Here is a 25,660-nt window from a genome sequence, read left to right as displayed (position 1 = left end):
GTCAGAAAAGGGAAGGCTTTTCAATCAAAATGCATATTCTTATATTTAAAGCATGTGTATATGTAGAAAAGTGTGCTTGACATCTTTGTGAATATGTTTTTTTTTTCATATTCTAGCAAATTGCTTAAGATTGGATCTGTGATGTTAGCAGGAAACAACAGGGTTGCCAGAATGGGTCAAAATGTGAGGCCTAGGAGTTATCACTGGTGGTGGGGCTTTGTGATGTTAAAAGGAGTAATATTTATTTATTTATTTATTTAAAACTTTTATATCCCGATCTCCTCACCTCCATAGAGGGACTCAGACCGGCTTACAGCAAGGATTCAATGCTACTAATACAAGTTAAAACATCATACAACAATACAAGAATAAAATACATATAGATAAAATACATATATACCAAATCGCCAAGGTAAAATCATGTTCAACTCCGTCCACATATGTGGTCACTCATTTTGGTCTGTAATCAGTTTCAGCCATTATTCTGGTAATGCTTTATTCCATAACCAGGATTTCACTAGCCTCCTGAAGGACAAGAGGGAGGGGGCAGATCTAATCTCGCTCGGGAGAGAGTTCCATTAACCATAGTTGCACAGAATATGCTATTTACATTAGAAGCAGGATATAGGGTTACAGCCTGTGCTCTATGGGGTTAGACTCCCCCTGAAGGCACAAGTTCGCAATTTGGGAGTGATCCTGGTCTCATCACTGAGCCTGGAACCCCAGGTCTCAGCAGTGGCCAGGAGAACTTTTGCACAATTAAAACTTGTGCACCTACTGCACTCCTATATTGGGAGGTTAGATTTGGCCACAGCGTTCCATGCTCTGGTTACATCCTGAATAGATTACTGCAATGCATTCTACGTGGGGTTGCCTCTGAAGACTGTTCGGAAGCTTCAGTAAGTCCAATGCTCGGCAGCCAGGTTGCTTACAGGAGCGGGGTATCAAGAGCACACAACGCCCTTGCTACACCAGCTCCACTATTAGTTGCTGCCTATTAGCTTCCGAGCACAATTCAAAATGCTGGCTTTAGCCTATAAAACCCTTAATGGTTCTGGCCCAGTTTACCTGTCCAAACCACCTAGGACCTTAAGATTGTCTGGGGAGGCCGTGCGCTCAGTCCCTCCACCATCGCAATTGCGTTTCGCGGGAACGAGAGACAGGCTATGGGATTCCCTTCCAAACGAGATCAGATCTGCTCCATCACTCTTGATGTTCTGGAAAAAAAGTGAAATCCTGGCTGTGGGACCAAGCGTACGTGGATTAGACTTACTTGCTGGCAAAGATATGATTTTAATGGACTATGATGGGCTGTTTTTAGGATGATGACATAAATCTGCGAATTGTTTTAATGTTTTTATATTGTTTTATCATAATATGTATATTTACACTTGTTTTATTCTGTTGTTGGCACTGTGCTGTGCCAGTTAGTAGCTGCCTTGAGTCCCTCTGCGGAGGCTGAGATAGGACGGGATACAAATGCCCCAAATAAATAAATAAATAAGCACAATGAACTTGTCTACATGAACACAAAAATCTGGGCCAGTCCAGATCATTGTTTTTTCTGTGGCGGTGTCGCATTTCAAGCAGACACTCTGCTTCACTAACTGGAGTAAAAGAGGCAAACTTACATTAATATCAAGATTAAAATTATAGATATATGCCAGGAGCTCATCTTTTAAAATATCATCCAACAGTCTTGTACTAAGACTGTCCCCACTTAAGGACAATTTCTTAATTTGGATTCTGGAGCTCGGTTAACTCAGCAGGAGGAAGAGGACAAGAGGGGCCAAAATCTTGCTTTCCTTGTAGGCTTAGGCAAAAGTTTACACTCCCCTAGCTTATGTATTCTTCCTCATTATTAACTTTTGCCATTTTGACCACACACTGGTGTTGTTTGACCACGTCTATTCCAGTTCCATCTGTGAAATGTTGAGGGTTTGGAACTAGTGCTCTGTTCCCTTTGCAGCTTGCAGTGACTACTTAATAGAGAGAACTTGAAATATTATTACAAGTGCCCAGATTTAATCTGGCACAGGAACACAGAGAATATAAGAGGACCAATCTGATGAAGTTTCCAGATGCCTTCCATCAGAGTCAAACCAGTTTATGGTGAAAAACATCTGTTTGTCATAGCATATGATTACATTTAAGTACGTATCTTGCATTTAACATGCTTTCTGTTTTATGGGTCTATGGAAGACAAATACTGGTTTAATTTGCAAACCTAATGGCCAAGACATATATTTCTGGGGAAAGCCTGCTGTGGAGGGAACACGGGTTAATCATGACAAATAAAATTTCTGCTTAGTGTGTAGTTTTCTGCTTAGTTTGGATAAACTGAGAGAGATTATCAGGACCTCACTTGGTGCTGCCAATCCATCCTGTCTTCCACCTGCCTGCCTCCACAGTCCTGGATGTCTTAAGGAAGTTTAAAAATCCAATTTTTGTAAGAATTTCCAAAACTCATGAATTTGTATTTGGAATAGAAAGAACCTTATAATTTAAATATTCAAATATATAAGTGATTGGAACTGACAAATCTGTCTATTCTTACTGACAAGAAGAAAAGCTAATTTAATGTCATGACTTTGTGAATCAGAAGGGTTTTTTTTAAAAAAAAAAAACAGTAAACTATTAGTTGCCTAGTAACTTTATCTACTTAATTCTCACGAATTAGATTCTCCCTTCTTTTCTTGTTGCTATTGACTACATTGCTTAAATTACGTACAGTCATTTAGAGCTAAATTCAATTGAGTTCAGTGGAACTGCTTTCTTGGTAAATGTACTTAGAACAATGATTCAAATGTTGAACTTGTTATGCAGTGCTGGGGGAGTATCCTTATTTGATTTGGATTTTTTAAGGATTTTGGAATACCTATATTTGCATAACTTTACATAATGTAATATTTTGGAGATGGAATTCAGGTATAAACACAGAATTAATTTATGTTCCATATGTACCTTATATACTGTACATAACCTAGAGGTAAATTTATACAATATGATTAATAATTTTGTGAATAAACCAGAGTTTGTGTACACTGAATCATAGAAAACAAAGGTGTCACTATTCTAGCAACCCATGTGAACAATTTTAGATTTTGAAGGATTTGGAATTTCTGATAAGAGACACCTAGCCTGCGGTAGTAAATATTGCTGAATCAAGCCTAGAGCTTTTTTAGCTACTTTAGCAGCAATATGGTGTTGATCCTGGTCTGTATTTTGAAACTATATTCCTGTGTGTTTTCCCATATTAAGTTCCAGGTAGCTAACTCTCGGCTTGCTGAGATCTTTCCTGCAATCTTTCATATTTATTTAAAACAGTATCTGATTTGTTTACATCCCTAGTAAATGGCTATTTACATTTTTCTGTGTTTTTTAAAATTTTTGGTGTGATTTCACTATTACTCTGCAGGGTGTACACTCATTCTTGGGACCCACAGATATTAAATCTTGGACTTGTGTTGTGGGTGTCCCTCAGCCTTAAGGCACAGACCAAGAAGTTAAGGTGCAATGTATTATGTTGGTGAGGTTCGTTTTAACTTCTGATAGCAACAAACTGCAAGATAGTTATGTTTTACTAGTGTGTCTTTAATCCAAAGAAGCGATATGTTGTTGGTTTTTCAAATAGTATGAGCCGGGTTGCAGCCAGTTGAGTATAGTAAATATTTTTTAAAAAATACAAAAACAACAGAGACATTAAGTTAGTACAAGATAAAACCACATGGAGAGATGAAGGTATTGTCTCCCAAATGAGAATTCTGCTCCCACTATGACATTTTTCTTCAATCCCCAAATTTCCGGCCTTTTAGAGAATGGGACATTGAAAATCATTCACTTCTAGGATACATATATTCTCTCTGTTTTCATTCCCTTGGTTATTTTCTTTACCCCTTTTCTTTGGCTGCTCAAACTTTATTTCTAATTCAGTTCTTGTGGGTTTTTTCGGGCTATATGGCCATGTTCTAGAGGCATTTCTCCTGACGTTTCGCCTGCATCTATGGCAAGCTTCCTCAGAGGTGAGGTTTTAATTGCTGCAATGTACTCAATTTGCTCCCCCTACCTGAGTTAGCAAATTGAATAACGGCTGAGCTTGGGTAAGAATCCTTGCTATAAGATAAATGTTTAGAGGGTGTTGTTGTTCTTTATTCATTCGGTCACTTCCAACTCTTTGTGACCTCATGGACCAGCCCACACCAGAGCTCCCTGTCGGCTGTCACCACCCCCAGCTCCTTCAGAGTCAAGACAATCATTTGTTTAGAGGTTGTTCCTAGTTTCATTTGTGAACAATTGAAGGGCATGATGGGATGAGTCAACACAGATAGTCCATTTTTGCTTCTATGTCCATTGTCCAAGGTGTGACTGCTTTCTCAAAGTTGTTGTGTTGTTTGGTTTTGTTGTTACTGTCGACATCAGATAGTGGAGTGTATGCATCTTTCAGGGATGTATAAGAAGCTTATAAGAAGCTGTAATTGCATCTGCTGCTTTTGAAACAAATTGTTGTGCCAACCATGCTTCTTTTGGCCTGCTGTGAAGCTGCCCAAGGGGTGGGGTTGAGTCCTCACTTTTTATGTGTGTTGTTCATTCAGGCACCACATGGACTGCCAAATGCATTCAAGTAAAGAACAACACACTTTGGGAATTGATGGAGGCAGGGAATAAAATGCTCTCCCTTACACACCTCTGCCAGATTTCAGTGCTGTGGAGAGGGAGGAGAGACAGCAGGGGAGATGGGGGCTCTCTCTTTTTTACCCCAAACAAAGGCTGCTGCTGTGTGAAGATCCAGGAACCAGGAAATCTCAGAGACAGACCTTTAAATTAAGAAAGGGGTCCAAAGCTCTGGCTCTCAGACAAGCCTTGGCAAAGAGCTTTGAGGCTTTGGAAAGCTTCAGCTACCCATATGGCTTGAAATGGAAAGGATGTTACTGCAAGTGGTGGAGATGTATAATTAATAGGAGGAAAGACAGGACAAGAAAACTGGGAGAAAATATTAGTCTTGGATGCTGTCTAAGTAATACACACCGATGGCATTAATCTCGCTCATCTGAGAATAAATTTTCGCTATAAAGTGAATATAGTCTTTGTCTTGCATGGAACAAATGGGTTGGCGTATGGGACAGTGGGATTAGTCTACGGTGCAGATGGTCTGATTGATTTCCATGGTACTATGGAACGAAATCTTTTGAAAAGTTCCCCAGGAAAATGGTTCACGTCACAGGACATGTGGCGAATGCTTTGTTGTACCTCATGGCATGTAAAGACTTTCACAGATCAGAAGTATTCATAATAGTTTCAGAGCCAGAGTTTCTTGTCAATTTCAAAACAACTGAATTGTGTATCTGTGACGCATTAACGTTTTCAAATAGTCACACTTTCCCAACAAAGGCAGTGGCCTTTCAGTATATGAGGAAGTTTTTAGTTCACTGTACAGGCATACCTCCACTAACAAAGCCTCTGACAAAGAAGCTCCTCTATACAAAGTCCTTGTTCTGCCTTCTCAGCTCCTCCTTTCCTTTTGGTCCTCTATTTCACTACATTTTTGTAGCAATTCTTCATGTAGAGGATTATGGAGGAGGGCTGGACAAACAGATTTTCAGTATCCAATTGCAGTAGTGTTTGCAGTTTTCAATAAAGCTTGAGCTGGGAAAGAATGGAATTACAAGTCGTACTGTAGCCGTGTGCACCAGCCCACAATAGGCAAAGTGAAAAACTTCTGTCTTCACAATCCTTTATTGAGAAAAAGTGAAAAGGCGAAGTCAGTCTCCCTCCACAGCATATTAAACAACCATAAACCTGTATGCTTGGTCATCACAACTGAAATACAGAGGCCCTTGGTATCCATGGGGGTTTGATTCCAGGACACCACTTCGCTCCCATGGATACTATACTGTATATGTGCTTGTTCATGATCTTTTTGAAGATCAAGTGATCTTAAGAAGTCATTTAAAAAAACATATGCAGTGCTTATCTAACATGGTTGCTTCATTGCCCATGTGCGTATTGTGAATTTTGGATGAAAAGTTTACCAAAATATGTCGAACTGCTCTTGTTGTTTGCGGTACAGGAAGCTTTCCCTATTCTTTCCATGTTCTTACTGCATCTAGTACCAAATTTGTATTAAAGAAGCAATGCCCAGGAACACATCTACTTTATTAACTAAGGTATACTTGAGTTAGCAAATTGGAGCTCAGTAGAAACACATAAGACATTACTTGCTGGACTGGACCATATAGGTAGGGGGGATATACTTGTATGTTACTGTATGTATTTTCCTCCTATTCAGCTTAGAAAGCTAGCATGTCAGACAGGGTCTTTTGAGATTAATCCACTCCCTAACATGTTAGTTTGGTGTTTGTGTGTGTGTGGTTTTTGTAAACACAGAAAAAATTTCTGCTTTCTCACTATGATAGAACTTGAGGGAAATTCAATGAAATCAATTGGTTTCATGTTTAGGGCAGGTACTCCTTCACACTATTCAGCACTGATTTAAAGAATTTGCTAGTGCATGATGTAATGACTAATGAAAGAAATTCTAAAACACCAGACCTTTGAAACAACAGGTTACAGAGTAGGTAGGAACAGATTGTTGGGGCAATGAGGACACAACAAAGTGGCATTTCAAAAGGAATGTAAGGAGTGGGAAGAGTATTGCTTTCTTTGTGTATTAAATTATATTTTCTAAATGCTAAAATTGTTACTTTAAAGGAAATTCTTAACAGTTCTTGAGTACTAGTTGTCTTATATCATTTTCTTATCAATTCTAATTTTTCCCCTCCAAACAATATAGTAGGTAGGCAATAAAAAGCAATAAGTAATGTAAGAAGTAAAAATTATTTTTCAACAGTGTATAGCAGGGATGGCCAATATTTGAATCCACCTCGACCCAACCCTATCTGAATTTTTTTTTTAAGCTGAATGTCCACATGTACTAGACAGGTAGATGGAGGAGGATTTTGTCATGCTTTGTGGGGTGAGTCACAGACTGTTGTAAATATGTGTGTGTGTGTCTATCAACTTATGAGGATGCCATGAATTTCTCAGGGTTTTCTTAACAAGGAATATCCAGAGGTGTTTTTGCCAGTTTTGTTCTCTGAAATATAATCTGCAGCACCTGATATCCCTTTGTGGGCTCCCATCCAAGGGCTGACCCTGCTTACCATCCTAGATCAGATGGGATTTTGTGCCTTTGAGGCATTTAGACTTTTTAAAGGTATTTAAGTCAACTAAAGACAAGTGAAAGTTCTTTTCCTCAAATAAGTAGTGGCCAACAATAATTTCTAAAATTGTTTCTACATAGGGTTGCCTTCGAAGACTGCTTGGAAGCTTCAAGTAGTCCAATGGGTGGCAGCCATACTGCTTACCAGAGCAACATACAGAGAGCACCCAACCCCCCTCTTACATCAGCTCCACTGGCTGCCAGTCTGCTACTGAGCACTATTTAAAGTGCTGGCTTTAGCCTTTAAAACCCTAAATGGCTCCAGTCCAGCTTACCTATCCAAACATATCTCCCTTTATGAACCAGTTTGAGCACTAAGTTCTCCAGGGATCTGCCAGGGAGATCCTGCTCTCAGTCCTTCACAAGCGAGATTTGTGGAGATGAGAGACAGGGCCTTCTTGGTGGTGGCCCCTTGGCTGTGGAACTTCCTTCCTAGTGAGATCAGATAGACCCCCTTTTCTCCTGGCATTTAGGAAACAAGTTAAGACTTGGCTATTCAAACAGGTGTTCAGTGAGTGACAGAAATGCAATTTAACATCTTCTTATGACATGGTTAGAAATGAAGCAGCTGAATTTGACGACAAACTGATGCAGTGTGTTATTGTGCATTGGTTTTATTATGCTTAATATGTTAATGGTTTTAAATTGTATTTTATGTCTACTGTTTTGATGGTTTTATGTTATGTTTTAACAGTTTGCACAATTGAGGCATTGAAAGTTTGCCTAAATGTATGATGTACACTGCTCTGCGTCTCCTGCGGGATGAGAAGAGCGAGATATAAATGAAGTACCGGTAAATAAATAAAATAAACCAGGGAATTGTAAATCATGGAAAAATTATCCCCAACCATTATTTGGCGGGTTAGGAGAGCTTCCCCAGTATTTTTTAAATGGGTGGAAATCACACTGATAGGCTCAGAAAAAATCATAGAGAATAAGTCTACAATTTGTTACCATGTTTTTAATTACAGTGGCTAAATAGAATCTCCAGCATCAGTAAAATATGCTCTTATAACAGAAAATAAGACCAACTGCACTGTGGAAAATAGCCACAGAAAGAAGGTTATGGCCTGGATTTAAATATCCAGAGACATTTGACTGACCATTAGCCACTTTTTTTCTATCCTGGTCTGCTATTGAAATCAGAATGTTATATTTTAGCAAGAGCTCTTGGTGCTGTTTATTTGACCAAAATAGGACTCAAAGTGATAAATATGTTTTAAAAAAACCCCGGAAACAATTAGTGGTAAAAAAGGTTTGAAAACATTAAACAATCAATTCAATTAAAATGCTAAAGCCTCATGAAATGGGAAGATCTTTGCCTGCCAGCCAAAAGAGAACAGTGAAGCAACTGAGCCTCCCTCCGAGGTGAGTTCCATAACCTAGGAGCAGCCACTGAGAAGGGTCTCTCCCATTTCTTCACCCGTCAAGCTTGGGAGAGTGGTGGGTTGGTAAGAAAGCCTTATCCCAAAGGTTATAGAACCCAGACAGTCTAGTGTGAAGAAAAACAGGCTTCAAATAGTCTGGGCCATGCTGCATAATGCTTTTTAAGTTATAACAAGCACCTTACATTATGTCTGGAAATGGACAAGTAGCTGGAAAAGCTATTTCAACAAGGGAACTAATGCCGTCTATAACCAGCTTTATTCAGCAGTCTGGCAGCATTTTGGAAATGCTGAAGTGTCTAAACAGGTTCCAAAAGAAGTTCTAAGTACAGTATATTATAGTAATCCAAATGGGATATAATCAAGGCATGTTTAGCCATGGGTAGACCTGGCAAGAATGAAGGACAAAGCAGCGTGGAGGACAAAACAGAATCCTGAGGCTCCTAGAATCATAAAATTATAGAGATGGAAGAGACCACATGGACCATCCAGTCCAACTCCCTGCCAAGAAGCAGGAAAATTGCATTCAAAGCACCTGACAGATGGCCATCCAGTCTTTGTTTAGAAGCCTTCAAAGAAGTAGCCTCCTTCTTTGGAGGCTTTCCCACTAGTTTAATTGTGCAATTGCACTCCTTGCTACTAACTGCATCTCCAGCTTCAGGATTGTGTCCAAGAGTACACCAGTCTACAAGGATGACAATTTAGACACAAGGGCTGTTTTTGGGAGCACAGTGTAGGCAGACTGCATCCCAACATTTGAGCCTTCTCTTCCACTACTCTCCCCTCTGTGGGGTAGTGTATGTGGTATTTTCACTGTGTATTATGGAGGATTTTCAACTTTCAGCGGCATGCTAGCTAACAAGAGGGAGAAGGTCCAGATATTACACAAAAAACATATTACATGAAGGATCCTGAAATAGATCCCTCATGCAATACATGGGTCTGTTGTATTATAACATTATGTATGCACATCCTATTTTATAGGGAGTTAGGTAGACACATGAATAACAAACATATTTATAATGGTAGCAACTACCTTTGCCTTAATAGAAGCAAGGAAAGGGAATAGGCAAGGATGAATTGACATGTTGAGTGAGATAGACAAAATTTATTTGTCGTTTTGGGACATCTGTAGAGGAGACATGCCTGATTGTCTAGTAATGTTTCATGGGAAGCTTCCGCATATTTCCATATTTATTTCCCTTTCCCAATGGATTTTCCCTGTTCATTTCTCCATATGTCATCAAATGACTTGTGATTTAACATTTATTAGTCTGGCTTACACATTTAAGCAAAGATTAATCCTGAATACCTGCATTTCTTTTATTTGTGTCTCATAACTGAAGTAGTGAATTAATGAAGTGAGGACAAATATTGGGTGCTTCTAGAAGGATTAGAGAGTGAGTGATGCACAAAGAAGAGGAATGAATTAGAAAGTTCCCTCTGCTCTAGATATGTCTGTACTATTGTAACCATGGGAGATGATCCAGCAAGTTTTAGAACTGCATGCATAAGGCTCATTGAGTTCCCTTGCCTGGTTTTTTTAAAGAGTTAATAGTTGTAAACAATACTTTGAAATTACTTAAAAGTAGTTGCATTTTTAGTCACTATGTGAGCAGCCTCTGATTACTAGGAGTATGTTTGTCTCTAACAGAATTGTTGATATGAGATGTCATTTATCCTGAGTTGTTCTTCAGTAGGGAAGAACAACTCAGTCTTCCCTACTGAGTCTTGTTGGGTTGGGGTTGTTTGGGGGGGGGGGGCGGCATAAAACAGAATAGGGAAAATCAGTGAAGTTGGGTGCAAAGTTATCTTTGGTACTGCATTTTACATGCTAACCAGTGCAAGGCTTATATATACTGTACAGTATTTCATAGGGAAAGTTATAGAGTGTCTTTCACACATGGTGTCTAGTTTAAAATGGAAACATACACATGAAGGAAAATGAATGAGAATCAGCTGGATATTTGCAGGGAAACAGGGTGATGTAAAATTTGTCCGTGCATTAACAATTAGAAAACCCAAGGAAGATATCTTTGCCTCACTATCTCTCTTTGCTCCAATCTTTAGTGCTTACATTGTGTGCTGCCTTCTAACCAATGGCATCCTTTTGGTCCTCAAGAGTTGCTGTTTCTGTGGAGGCTTTGGGACCATTTTTGGAAATTGTTTGTGTGTCAGTTTAGAAAGGAAAGGCAGTCAGAAGATGGTGACAGAAAGATCAAATAAGTAAAGGAGGAGATCACTTAGTTTTTAGTCTAGCCAAGTAATTCCCAAACTCTAGTTCTCCAGGGATTTTGGATTTCAACTACTAGAAGCCTCAGTTGCCTTGGACCAGGGGTCCCCAAACTGCGGCCTGCGGGCCGTATGCGGCCCGCCGAGGGCATTTCTCTGGCCCGCGCGGCCTGGCCTGGCCTGGCCACGCCCACCCGGCACCGCTCCGCAAATTGCGGACACTTCCTTCTTCTCTCCTTCGGCTCCTCCTCCTCCTCAATCCGGAACAAAGCGGCGGCGGCATCGATGCCATTCTTCGCGGAGGGGGGAAGAGGCGGTGTGGAGATTTAAAGAGACAGCGGCCGGGAGATAGAGAGAAGAAGGAAGGGAGGGAGGAAGGCGAACACACCCCTCTGCGTTGGCGGCGTTGGCGTCCATGAGGGAAAGGCGCCTCCGTCGATACCGCCGCCGCTTTGTTCCGGATTGAGGAGGAGGAGGAGCCGAAGGAGACTGCTCCAGTGCCCCACTGCCTTGGCCCTCTTTCCGCCTCTTTCCCCAGAGGAAAGGGGCGGAGGGTTGATGTCTCGGGGGGCCCGGACATGAGAACAAGCCCCCGCAGCGCCGCTGTCAAAAGGTTTGGCACTTTTGGAATATCAGTGCCAAGTTTGAAGGTGAACTATAAATCCCAGCAAATACAACCCCCAAACGCCACCAGTGTTCACATTTGGGCATATTGAGTATCAATGCCAAGTTTGGTCCAGATCTATCATTGAGTCCACAGTGATTTATGGAGGCAGGTAAACTACAACTCCAAAACTCAAGGTCAGTGCCCACTAAACCCAGTATTTTCTGTTGTTCATGGGAGTTCTGTGTACCAAGACTGGTTCAATTCCATCATTGGTGGAGTTTATAATGCTCTTTGATTGCAGGTGAACTATAAATCCCAGCAAATACAACCCCCAAACGCTACCAGTGTTCACATTTGGGCATATTGAGTATCCGTGCCCAGTTTGGTCCAGATCCATCCTTGTTTGAGTGCACAGTGATCTCTGGATGTAGGTGAACTACAACTCTAAAACCAAAGGACACTGCCCACCAAACCCTTCCAGTATTTTCTGTTGGTAATGGGAGAACTCTGTGTCAGGTTTGGTTCAATTCCATCGTTGATGGGGTTCAGAATGTTCTTTGATTATAGGTAAACTATAAATTCCAGCAACTACAACTCCCAAATGACAAAATCAATTTTTTTGAGTGAAGGACATACATTGGGTTGTTACGTGTCCAGTGCTTTTTGTGTTCTGTTAATCCCACAAATGAACATTACATTTTTATTTATATAGATTTATTTCCTATATTTATACCCTGCCCTTCTCCCCCCCAAAAGGGGACTCATGCTTACATATTCCAAAAACCACTTTCAAAAATAGAATGTTTTCCTCATTTTAATTGGAACTATTTTATCTTCAGAAATGCTAAAACCATGCTTTAAGTTCAGATTGTAACAATAAAAATATACTCTGCATATCAGATATTTACATTACAATTCATAACAGTAGCAAAATAGGACATGTGCAGTGTGCATAGGAATTTGGTCATCGTTTTTTTTAAAAAAACTATAGTCCGGCCCTCCAATGGTCTGGGGGACAGTAATCCCCCCCCCGTTTAAAAAGTTTGAGGACCCCTGCCTTGGACAATGATCATGGATTCTGGAAGCTGAAGTCCAAAACACCTGGAAGACCAGGGTCTGAAAAGCGCTGATTTACTGTAGCTTACGGTGCCAGAGTAAAAAATAGAGATAGCTGTGTATAAGCAAGAATTTCAGCAGGTGTTTTTTTATTATACAGGTAACAACAGTGACTGAAAGTCCTGCTCATGCTCGGCCATCTAAACAACTATTCAGACACAGCAGCTATTTCCAGCTTTCACGCTGGCAATGCTAAAGAACTCCATAGCCAGATAGAACAGAAATTGAATCCTTCTTCTTCATCCTATCTAGCTCAGAACTCTGCAGTCAAAGACTTGGCTGAGGATAAGTGAGTTACTGGGCACCATTGAGACTTACTAGAGGCATTTCTATTCTGCTGTATCTGCTTATGTTTAAGCCAGTTTTTGTATATTCTGCTAGGAAGCTACATCCTTGTATTCTTTTATTTCATCCATGCTTCTACAGTTTTGAACACAGGTCTCACAAAATGATTTATCTATGAGGAAAGTAAGGTTGCTCTGCTTTAAGGAAATGAATAATTTTAATGTTTTTCTCAGTGTAACCAAAATGAATTATTTAATATTGTAACCTTGATGGTTAGCAATCCTAATATGCTTAGAGAGAATATTTGTTTTTTGTGATTCCCTATATTGTTTCTGAAGGGGAAAAATGGTTTGTCTGGAACAGGGCAGAGCTGGGGATAGGGTTTTGAGATGTGTTAGGTACTTCTGCCTGTTTTTTGTTTTCATAATTTGAGTACTAGGGCCAAGGCTTTCCTATTTCAGGATCAAGGCAGCTGGGAGCTACATAATTTAGTTCCTAGAGTTCTGAGTGAGATCTGTAATAGATAAGGCCATGTCTTAAATAAGGAGTTTGACATGGAGAAGGCCTGTGGATTCTTTAAGTGTCTGGGGAATATGAGTAATATTTGTGAGGGGAAAATACCATGGATATGCGAATTCTCCAGGAGATTTAAAGATCTTTTCTGACAGCTTGAGTGCTTACAAATATAAAACCAATTAGGCTACAATAAAACATTGATTTCATTTTTTTTAGAATGGATTCTAGGGGAAAGGAGCTATCTTTAGATAAAAGTAAAGGTTTCCTCTTGACATTAAGTCTAGTCGTGTCTGACTCTAGGGGGTGGTGCTTATCTCCATTTCTAAGCTGAAGAGCTGGCGTTGTCCGTAGACACCTTCAAGGTCATGTGGCCAGCATGACTGCATGGAGCGCCTTTACCTTCCCACCAGAGTGGTACCTATTGATCCACTCACATTTGCATGTTTTCAAACTACTAGGCTGGCAGAATCTTGGGCTAACAGCGGGAGCTCACCCTGCTGCCTGGATTCGAGTTTCCTTTTGCAGAACTCAGATTGAAAAAGCTGTACCTTCCTTATTTTTTCTCGTTATGCATACATCATAATGACAATGGACAACCACATCCATTATTGGAACTTCTAGTCGTATTGGCTGAGCCATCCGTGTAAATATAGCCCTTCATTAAAACTGTGTTACTGGCACAAGCTTTGCAGGAAACAACACGGTTTCTTTTGGGATTAATATGTGATGTTTGGAATAAGCATGCTCCAAGAGAACATCTTTCTTTTTCTTGCTAATTTAAAAATGAAACAAAAAACTGGTCACATTAGTAACATCTCTTTAGAATGAGAAAACACAGAAAGTGTACTGCCAGATAACCCTGGAAAGGGAAATATCATCATTTCAGGCCAGTAGAGATTTTTTTTCTTGTAATCAAATGGCTTGCCTCCTGCTCTGGATGTCTTGGCTTTTCAGCTTGAAAATTATATGTTTCTTTGTCTATAACCTTTGTTGTCTTGACTATGTAGGTGGATTTATAACTGCATGGTTGCTATCACATGGGAGGAGGGAGCATGTATTGCATTCACTCCTCAAAGCACCATAGCAACCAAAAAAATTGTCCTCCTTCAGAGTCTTAAGCAACAGCTGAGCAGCCGCAGGTCTGCCAAGGAATGACTCATTCACCTTGGCAAAGTGCAGACCTGCTCCTGGTTTTGGACTGGCAGGAAATCTGTATTTCATTGGGCTTCCTTTCAAAAAAAGGCAAAGTGCTGATTTATTTGTCCACTTTGTGTATGAGAGTGAATGAAGAGAAAGCTGCAGGGCCAAACAGGCAAGCCAATACATGATACATATGTCTTCATAGAATACAGCCACTCATTATTAAAGCGACAAGAAATGATAAACCATGGCTGAAAATCCTACATGTGTGTTAGTATTATTTCATCAAATGCATCGGCACATTTTGAAACTGGGTAGCATTAAAATGTATATTGAAGAGGCAGCCTTTTTGAAAATTATATTTGGGGGTATAGTTGCTAAAACTGTATATGTGTATGGTGAAGGAACCCTGCTGCTTTCGTTGTAAAACAGCAATAGCAGGATACAGATTATCCAATAGTTCCCATAGGAAGCTTTTTCCTATAATGTCTTTCCTGCTGTAGCGCAATGTCAAGATTACTGCAGAAGGTGGCAGATGTTAAGAGCAATAACAAGTCTCTGAAGAAATCATGGGGAGATAGGAGGTTTTTATCCCTTCGCATCAAATCTGGGATCCCCCAAGCTTTGACACAAAACCCAGCAGAGGGGGATTTTTTTTGTCGTAATCTACAGCCCTTAGGACATGCTTCCAGGAGACCATAGGATTTAATCTCTTTAAACTGTTTTACTTTATGAAAATAAGTTATCAGTCTAGGTAAAGGTTTTCTCCTGACATTGTCTAGTTATGTCCGACTCTGGTTGTTCGTACTCATCTCCATTTCTAAGCCGAAGAGCCAGCATTGTCTGTAGGCACCTCATGGACCGCTGATACCTTCCCACCAGAGCGGTACCTGTTGATCTCACATTTGCATGCTTTAGAACTGCTAGGTTGGCAGAAGCTGGGGCTAACAGTGGGAGCTCACACTGCTCCCTGGATTCCAAGCTGTGACCTTTCGGTCAGCAAGTTCAGTAGCACAGCGCTTTACCCACTGCACTACCGCAGGCTCATTATCAGTCAACTCCTAAGATTTTATGGAGACTCTCCCCTTATATACTGACCACCTCATTTGCCATCAGTTGAACAAAGTTTCCAGCTTATTAAATTGTTATGCCCATTCTCAGTTGCTGTCAGATGAAACTTCCTTGAGAAACATGTGTATGTTGCCTCTTCCCTTTAAATATCAGAATTCACGTTTTGGTGCACAATGTCTCTTCATTCTTGATTTCCAACTGCAGTTAAGCTTTTAAGTACATGACCTACATACCCTAAAATTACGAGAGCCCATCTGATCTTGTAGGCTGAGCAGAATTAGCCCTGGTTAGTACTTAGATGGGAGACTACTAAAGATTACCATGTTCTGTAGGTATATTTCAAAGGAAAGAACTAGTAAAACAATCTCTACCACTTCATCACACTAGAGAAAAAAATCCACTTCAAAACTGGTTTCTGCCTCCTGCATAATTCTCGGATTTGTAGTTTAGTGAGGCTGTTAAAGGCTCCTTCCTAAACTACAAACCCCAGAATTCTTCAGGAATATTAAGTGGATTTTTTCTCTTGTGTGATAAGGACCACTTTTCTAGCCTAAAAATACCCTACAAAATTCATAGGGTCACCATAAGTTGACAAGCGACTTGGACGCACATATACATGCACATCCCTTTATAGTAATATTTGGTTTTATGTTCTGCAATGTCTGTCTTATTATTTAGTGAGAGGATACAGTTCTCAGGTTGGGGGCCCACAATTAAAGAAATGACATGCTTATTTTACAGAGCTTACTACATATTATCACCCCAAGAAATCAGGTACCATCCATCAGGGTCTTCCTGGGACTAGATGCTTGTCCTGATTTGCTTGGTGATCACTTTAGTTTCCAGGCTTTGCTTCCTTACTTAATTTCTAAGCCTCAAGAGCTCTGGTCTTTAAACTTTTTGATTGAGGAAGAACTTTAGCTCACACCACTATTTCTAGCAATAGCTTGGTTAGGTCAAATGAATAAAAACTGCCTCTAGTGTCCTATTCTACTAGTTATTTTCAAACCCAGTTAGCACCACAGCAGGAAGAAAATCACACTTTGTGTTCTGACCAGGGAGAGCAATTTGTGGAGATCATTCTGAGTCCTCTTTCTCTTTTTTTTTAAAGAGGAAAATTTGTAATGGAGCAAAGGCTGTTGGATATTTTGCCATCTCTAAGCTCCCAAATTGCAGGAAATCATTTTGTATTGATCTGGGGATGCCTAGAAGATAACAGAAGTAGTATCAAAGACAAAATACCTTCTAATCGAATCTTGTTATTTTGTTAATCTTTTACAGGTTCTTTCCGAAATGATGGCTTAAAAGCTGCAGATGTCCTTCCCATACTAAAGGAAAAAGTTGCCTTTGTCTCAGGTTGGTATATGTCTCCTTTCTTTTCAGTACTGTGGCAGTTCATTGCATTTGCGAAAATGAGAGAAACATAAAAGTATTGCAATATAAACATAGTTTTAAAGTTCCATGTGTCTGTAAAATATTACACATCAGATTCCCGTCTCCTGAGTCTTAAGTAGTATTCTAACCATGCAGGTGTCAGTCTAATTTGGTTCCGTGGAAACTGTTTCAGCCCAGATTTCCCCTTATGCACAGCTGTTAAAGATGTAGAGGACTTTTATGAAATGTACAGAAGGTATTTGCAGATGTTACGTTACTGAACTTTGCAAATAGCAGTGACAAAAGACATGAGCAAGGCTCTAAGAGAAACATGACAGAACAACCATGTGGCTGTTTCGTGCACATTAGGGAATAAGCTCCATGGAACACTCCCTCCAGTGTTGCCTACCTGTGTTCTTTACATACCAATAGGCAAGGTTTGGGGTGGTATGGTAGCACCAGTGGTCTATTGTGATTCTCTTTCCTTGACCTGCCAACCATCCCACAATCTATCTGTTTTCCCTATGGGTATTTAAAGTAGAGTACTGTTTCTTTTTCTGAATTAGTCAGTGTGGTCCGAGGGGTGGTATAGGTATCTCTGCGCTTCTTTTTATTGCGAGATTGCAACAACTCTGATTCTGATTAGGAGTGAATCAGTGCTTCAGTAGAAGCACCCGGTGGCACAATGGCTTAAACCCTTGTGCCGACAGGACTGAAGACCGACAGGTCAGAGGTTCGAATCTGGGGAGAGCACGAATGAGCCCCCTCTGTCAGCTCTAGCTCCCCGTGCAGGGACATGAGAGAAGCCCCCCACAAGGATGGTAAAACATCAAAATATCTGGGTGTCCCCTGGACAACGTCCTTGCAGATGGCCAATTCTCTCACACCAGAAGCAACTTGTAGTTTCCTGATCAAAAAAAAAAATAGGGCTCAGAAACTCTACAGTGTGGTTGCGTGACAGATCGGTTAAAAGAATCATTCAAAATATGCTGATGGGTGTTAATGGTTTCCTGATGTGTTTTTGTGTGTGTGTGGATTTTTCCTGGCACCACAGCAGATGGTTGTATCAAAGTAATAGTGAATCTCTAACTGTGTGGTGGGTAGTATTATTCCTGAGTGCCCTGCTTTGCTGAGTAGAGCCAAATGAACTTGCTAATTTTCATGGAAATGGGCCATCACTAGACATAAGATTTGCAAGAAATCCGGATCAAGACTATCCAAACATGAATTAGAACCCATTTGAAGACCTAGTCCTTGTCAGTGAGGTTAATGATGAAAATATTCTTTTCAGACTCCATTGCACTTGCAGTGGAATTTTTCTGGGAGGTCAAAGGCTTATTCTGACCCAGGAGAAAGAAACATAGGTCACTTGGTAGCTCATTATGACCAGTCTGTGTAAACTTGGGATACTTCATTTTATGTTGATTCAGTTTCTTCTTCAAGAGTAGATTTACAAAATGGCACCAAGGTGCTCTAGTTTGATGACATGGTCCATTACCCCTTGGTGTACCTCGGGTTTCTATTATATTCCCCATGTTATGCAACATGAATGAAACTACTGGAAAAGATTGCCTGGAGCTGAGGATTTAGTGTCACCATGACTTGAATCCATTCCCATCATGAGATGCTAATTTAAAATGTAAACGGCTTTCCCAGAATTCAGGCAGAGGTGATGTGGAATGTTGTCAGCATACCATTGACACTAAGTCCCAAAACTCCAATTAACCTTTTCTAAAAGTTTCATCCATTTTTTTGTGGACAAGATGGAACTCTGAAGATAAGGCAGAGATGTTCTTACCAGCTGTTAGAAATTGTGGAAGTTGAAGTCCAGAAACACCTGGAGGGCCAAAGTTTGCCTATGCCTGGTGTAGATGCATCCCAGAAACTTGAATGCCTACTTTTTAAGGGTGCGCAGAAGAGGATCTTCAAGCAGTCTCCGAATTACAAATATCCAGCTTACAAATGACTCATAGTTAAGAATGCGGGTGAGACAACAGGAGGTGAGAGAAATCTGCCCCTCAGAAAGGAAATTCACTCCTGAAAGAGCTATCATGGGGAAAAGGTGTCTCCACTAAAGCTTTATCACCAATCCTTATTTTTACTACAAGCCAGTTTTTTTTTCAAAATCCAATTATCATAGGGAGAGAAAGCCAACTGAAATCTTCTGAACGGGGGCACAGATAGCAAAACACACACCACAGGGGTGTTAACCTTTCCCAATGCTATCCAAAGCTGATGTCTGTCTGTCTGTCTGTCTGTCTGTCTGTCTTTCTCTCTCTCTCTCTCTCTCTCTCTCTATGGCTGGGGTTACATTTTAAAATGTACTTGTTTTTTTAGTTGTTTTAATGTGTTTTTAATTTATTTGTGTGTGTGTGTGTAATTGTAATCTTAGTTTTATTTTTGTTAGCTATTTTAAGTATTTGACAGACAAAATATCAATTTGATAAATAATTAATGGAATTTATTTCCATATCAATCTGTTTTTGAGAGTCACAAAAATGATGCACTAGTCAAAAGCCCATATCCTGCTCCCATCTTTAAAAATTATTTTGAATAATGTATTTTGAATCACACAGTGGTTGGATTTTGAAAAGCTTTCAAATATACTAATCGAGGTAGCTAATACACAATAATCTTATAGTTCACCTAAGAATATCCACTGGATTGTATAGTTTATAATATGGGTCATAAATGGCAAAGTTGTAGCATGCTGCAAGCTGGATTTGACTACCACACTCAAGCAATTTCAAGTTTAACGTTAAAGCTTTCTTTGTAATTTGCATATTTGTATTTAATGCTAAGTCTGGACCATCATCAAGGCCACACTTCATATAATTCCTCCAATTGCATTTTCTAAGTATTCTCTTGCAACATGCTGATCTTGCAACATGAGCAAAAAAGCCAATTGGATGAGTAGGCCTTTGACCATGATAAACATTCAAAACATTGCTCCTTGGTAGCTGGATAGATATCGGAAAGGAGATGTCATTCTGTCCTGGTGTGTCATGAGTCACATACTCTTTAAGTTTCAGCCTGACCTGATGTTGTTTAGGTTGCAGATAGGGTGAAAAAAATAACTGTATTCAGTCCGTAAATTCCTCTTCAGTTTCTTTTAAAGAGGTATCAGACAAGTGCACTCTGGACAGCTCTTGTCTGATTGTCTCACTGCTTTGTCCCTGCATGAAAAGGCAATCATTTCTGACCCAGCCAGCTCAATAGCAGCCTTGCCACCTACACGGCCCCTGTCAACCATCTGCTGATATAATAGATAGAGGCAAGGCTCGCTGGTGGCTTTTTAAGATGGAATGTGTGAATCTTTGCAGTCTGTTATAACAACCTAAGGAGCACTATCCTTTAATCTGGAATCCAAGCGCTGTCTTGAGTGCTCAGATCTGCAAGTCTGTAGAAGAGATTTCACAGAATGTCTTCACTGTCTGACTGGGAATTTGGAAGAAATATTCTATGGAGCAAAAATTAGTTTTCGTCACCAAAATACTGCCTTCTTCATCGTAGCTTATTTCTCCCTTCTTTCCTGTTATACCTCTGGCTAGTGGTCCTCTTCAATGTACCCATTCCTTTGCTGCTCCCTCTTTTGAGTCATTGTGGCTATACGCCTTCAAGTCAATTCCGACTCTTATCACAGGGATTTATTGACATGATTTGGGCAGCAGGGGTTTGTCATTGCCATCCTCTAAGGTTGACCAAGTGTGACTTGTTCAAGATCACCCAGCAGGTTTCTATGCCTGACCAGATATTTGAACCATGGTCACTTGGAGTCCTAGGGCCCTTCCACACAGCCCTATATCCCAGAATATGAAGGCAGGAAATCCCACAATATCTTATTTGAACTGAGTTATCTGAAACCACACTCAGATAATGTGGAATTTTCTGCCTTGATATTCTGGTATATAGGGCTGTGTGGAAGGGCCCCCAGACTGTCATGTGCAAGGACTCATCCGGTATCAAGGGCTACGGTTTATTCAAAGAAACACAAAATAAGCCAAGCCCATATTATTTACTTACAAATAAAATGAATGCCATTAATCTTTCAAAGGTCTGGCCAACAAAGCAGAACTGCAGCACACAGCTGGAGTAATGATGAGCACAAGCCAAGGACAAAAGTCCAGTTAATGCAGACAAGCTGAGTACTATTTAGCCAGTTCAGCAGCAAGAATGAACAATAGCCAAAGTTACAGTCCAGTAGTTAGATGGCAGAAGTTCACTTATCAAGAGGTCTTACTCATAGAATAATGTTCACGACTTCAAGAGTACAAACCTAGGTCAGAGTTCCAGAGTCAAGTCAGATACTCAGACTGAAGTCCAAGTTCATAAATCACAGCCAGGAAATTAGTCCAGAATTCAGGGTCAATGATTCAGGATTCAACAGGATCAAGAATTCTTACTCAGGGGAAGCAGAGCCAAGATCAGGATAAAAGTACCAAGGTACAATATTATCTGCTAAGGAAGCTCTATCTCTTCCAGACCTCTTTTTGTCATGAGATCTCAGCTGCTACTCATTTCAGAAAGCCTACATAGATAATCTCAAAAGCCTCCAGGCAGTGGTTCTCAATCTGTGGGTCCCCAGATGTTTTGGCCTACAACTCTCAGAAGTCCAGGCCAGTTTACCAGCTGTTATGATTTCTGGGAGTTGAAGGCCAAAACAACTGGTTGAGAACCACTGCTTTAAGAGGAAGTCTTAATAATGCTTTCCGAAAGGGGAAGGTCATATTAGCCCCTTCCGAGCTTGCAGCAATACTGAGACGATTCCTTCTTTGCTGGAGACCTGCTCCCAGCAGCAGCTGAGCTAGGCCAGACAAACTGCTGGCCATGACATAGACCAGCATTCAAACTACAGCACTACACTAGATTTCACTTATGTTAGGACATCTTGATGTAACATCCTCATCTTTGCAGGACATCTAAATGATGTGAGGATTTATTTCCCTTAAAATCTATAAATACAATTCACTTCCCACAAACCCCTTTCTTTAACCTTTTCTCCAAGATTGTGGAGCTTCAGGCTCTAGGGCCAAATCTTGGCCTCATGGGGTGTAGATCTTGCCCTCCTGTCTATAACTGGAAATGTTCCACAAAATGAAGAGGAATCCTTGATGTTACTCTGTGAAAGGCAACTTCTCTGCACTTTCCAAGCATATTTGATCATATCTCATTTCATAAGCAAATTATATACATATGAATATCAATTTTCACAGGGTTTAGGGGAGCAGGATTCTCATGTAAATGGAAAAATCAGAATATAAATAAGAATTGTGAACACTTTTTTAAAGTCTGAAAGAACTCTTCTCAAGGCCTTTCTTGGCCTTCCAGTGAAAGTGTACAATCAACTTGCACTAGATGCTGGCCAAAGAATCGTGTTGGAAGACCAAAAAATGCCTAGAGAAGATTGCTGATATAATACTGAGCTGTGGGAGCAAGGGAATTTGTTTAAGAGAAGAGGCAAATTAAACATTGAGCTGTAATAATTCTAAAAGTGTAATTAACCACTGGAATCTTCTGCACTTGTAGAATCTCTCCAACAAGTGACTAGCCATTTAGGCTTGCTTCTTCCTTCATTTGGGTAATGGAATGGTCCACTGACAAATTAGTTCACTGTGGATTCATTGGCACTATTTTCCTTTGCATATGTTTTAGCCATAACTATAATAGCAGAGTACTTAACTTTCATTTCTCCTTGTATAATTTCCAGATGTCCTCAAAGGCATGCACCTGTTTTCAGGCTGAAACAAACTTTAAAGGCTTTCCTTTAACTAGCTTGGTCAGGGTTAATATCTTAGGTAAATTCAATCGAACATGTACATTTTGAGACAAAAATACACACACAAGCACAAACACAACTAATTTGAAAAAGTATGGAAATATAGCGACTCAGATTCAGGAATTAACGCATTAAGTCTCACTGGATTTATTTATTTATTTATTTATTTGTCGTGTCAGAACAACCAGTCAAATTATATTACATTTCTAACAGAACAAAGCAAACAAGCAGATTACAAAATTTGTGAGTATGAGAGTTGATTAAATGTCCTTTGACCAGTATCTGGCCACTTGGAGTGCCTCTGGTGTTGCTGCAAGAAGGTCCTCCCTTGTGCATGTGGCAGGGCTCAGGGTGCATTGCAGCAGGTGGTCAGTGGTTTGCTCCTCTCCACACTCGCACGTCGAGGATTCCACTTTGTAGCCCCATTTCTGAAGGTTGGCTCTGCATCTCGTGGTGCCAGAGCGCAGTCTGTTCAGTGCCTTCCAGGTCGCCCAGTCCTCTGTGTGCCCAGGGGGGAGTCTCTCATTGGGTATCAGCCATTGGTTGAGGTTCTGGGTTTGGGCCTGCCACTTTTGGACTCTCGCTTGCTGAGGTGTTCCAATGAGTGTCTCTGTAGATCTTAGAAAACTATTTCTAGATTTAAGTCGTTGACGTGCTGGCTGATACCCAAACAGGGGATGGGCTGGAGATGTCTCTGCCTTGGTCCTTTCACTATTGGCTGCTACTTCCCGACGGATGTCAGGTGGTGCAATACCGGCTAGACAGTGTAATTTTTCCAGTGGTGTAGGGCGCAGGCACCCTGTGATAATGTGGCATGTCTCATTAAGAGCCACATCCCCTGCTTTAGTGTGTTCCACACTGGGCATGCATACTCAGCAGCAGAGTAGCACAGCGCAAGGGCAGATGTCTTCACTGTATCTGGTTGTGATCCCCAGGTTGTGCTAGTAAGCTTTCGTATGATATTGTTTCTAGCACCCACTTTTTGCTTGATGTTCAGGCAGTGCTTCTTGTAGGTAAGAGCACGGTCCAGAGTGACTCCCAGATATTTGGGTGCGCTGCAATGCTCCAGTGGGATTCCTTCCCAAGTGATCTTCAGAGCTCGGGATGCTTGTCTGTTCTTGAGATGAAAGGCACATGTCTGTGTTTTAGATGGGTTGGGGATCAGTTGGTTTTCCCTGTAATAGGCAGTAAGAGCACCTAGAGCTTCAGAGAGCTTCTGTTCAACCATCTCAAAGCTCCCTGCTTGAGCAGTAATGGCACGATCATCAGCGTAGATGAAACTCTCTGTCCCTTCTGGCAGTGGCTGGTCATTTGTGTAGATGTTGAACATGGATGGGGCAAGCACGCTCCCCTGAGGCAGGCCGTTCTTCTGTTTCCGCCATCTGCTTCTCTGACCCTGGAACTCAACAAAAAAGCTCCTGTTTTGTAACAAGTTTCCTATGAGGCGGGTGAGGTGGTAGTCCTTTGTGATATTATACATTTTCCTCAGGAGGAGGCGGTGGTTCACAGTATCATAGGCTGCTGACAGGTCTATGAAGACAGCTCCTGTGATCTGCTGCCTTTCAAAGCCATCTTCTATGTGCTGAGTGAGGTTCAACACTTGCGATGTGCAGCTTTTGCCTTTTCTGAAGCCAGCTTCCTGTGGGATCAGACATGGGTCTAGTTTTTCCATAATTCTATGCAAAATAAGTCTCTCCAGAACTTTGTAGAGGTGGCACAACAGGGAGATTGGTCTGTAGCTTTTTGGGTCATTGCGGTCTTTGCCTGGCTTCAAGATGGCTATGACTCTTGCTTTCCTCCAGATTTTGGGGATCTGACAGGATGCAGTGCAGGATCCAGTCTCACTGGATAGAGCAGTGGTTCTCAAACTGTGCTCCTCCAGATCTTTTGGACTTCAGCTTCCACAATTCCCCACAGCAGGTAAGATGGCTAGGTTTTCTGTGATCTGAAGTCTAAAACTCCTGGAGGAGCACAGTTTGAGAAACACTGGGGTAGAGAGTCACATACCCATCTATCCCTAACTGTGAGTTTGGCCTGCTCTGTTTGATTTTATGCATTACCTGGAAATGCCTTTGATACTGAACTTCTAAAAAAAATCAATATTTTTCAAGCAATGTTTCACTTGAATGTACCTTTAATGGGTTTTAAACATTTGTTCTTTTAATTTATGCTGCAAACTGCTTACAACCCAGAAAAGAGAGATACTAAATAGATTCACATCTTTTGGTGACCAGAGTACAGAGGCAAGAAAAATAACTGACCAACTTATGTATGGCATACCTCTTGCTTGTAAAGAAAACATACCACCTTTGGGCTTATAATTGTGGAATACGTGCTTGTTTAATGCAAAATCAATAGCAAAAAGATCATTTAAGAAAATATATTGAAAATAAACCATTTGTTTTGCCAGTGAATAAATGTAGCTGAAAAACAAAAAGACATATTCTGTCCCTTTAATTCTCTTTGTAGGAACCATTCATAAATATCTGTTACTTCTATGGGATAATAGTAGTTATTTTATATTCAGGTATCTTGAATTTTGAATGCTCAAACCAAATTGTGCGGTAAGATGCTATCTTAAAATTAGCCAGACCACTTCTCACCTCCTGGAATGCTGTGTCCAGGATCAAAATATTAGTCAAGAGAAATTCTCTTACTGTGAGCATCTTCAATTTTTGTCCGAAGCATTCAGATTTGAGGGCTCAGTTGAGATACTCTGGAAATCAGGAGACAGGGCCTATATGTTTTAACTTGTATTAGGCCAAATATAAATACCAGAAACCTGACCTTGCTCTGTTCTTGGCTAACAGGATAGTCGTTCCTGCTTGTTGTTCCTTTCTTAAGTCCCCCATCCAGGCTTTGAGATGCAGATTTCTTTTCCTCTTTTCCAACTTCCCTTCCTCTTTCTAGCTCTGATCCTCATTCTTGGCTTGATTAAG

The 25,660-nt window shown here is 40.6% G+C and overlaps 1 protein-coding gene across 8 annotated transcripts in view; it reads left to right on the top strand.

Moving 5' to 3' along the window:
- Window positions 1-25,660, top strand: part of KALRN (kalirin RhoGEF kinase) — a 607,994-nt gene that overhangs the window by 217,336 nt on the left and 364,998 nt on the right. For all 8 annotated transcript variants that reach the window (XM_067473328.1, XM_067473327.1, XM_060774943.2 and 5 more), the window contains exon 2: window positions 16,853-16,927. In XM_067473328.1, the coding sequence (XP_067329429.1) occupies window positions 16,853-16,927 (75 nt within the window). The remainder of the gene's footprint in view (window positions 1-16,852; window positions 16,928-25,660) is intronic.

This window comes from Anolis sagrei, chromosome 1 (assembly GCF_037176765.1).
Source record: "Anolis sagrei isolate rAnoSag1 chromosome 1, rAnoSag1.mat, whole genome shotgun sequence".
In the NCBI taxonomy this organism is placed as follows: domain Eukaryota; kingdom Metazoa; phylum Chordata; class Lepidosauria; order Squamata; family Dactyloidae; genus Anolis; species Anolis sagrei.
Note: the sequence above shows the minus strand (reverse complement) of the source record. Positions and strands in the feature narration are given on the sequence as shown.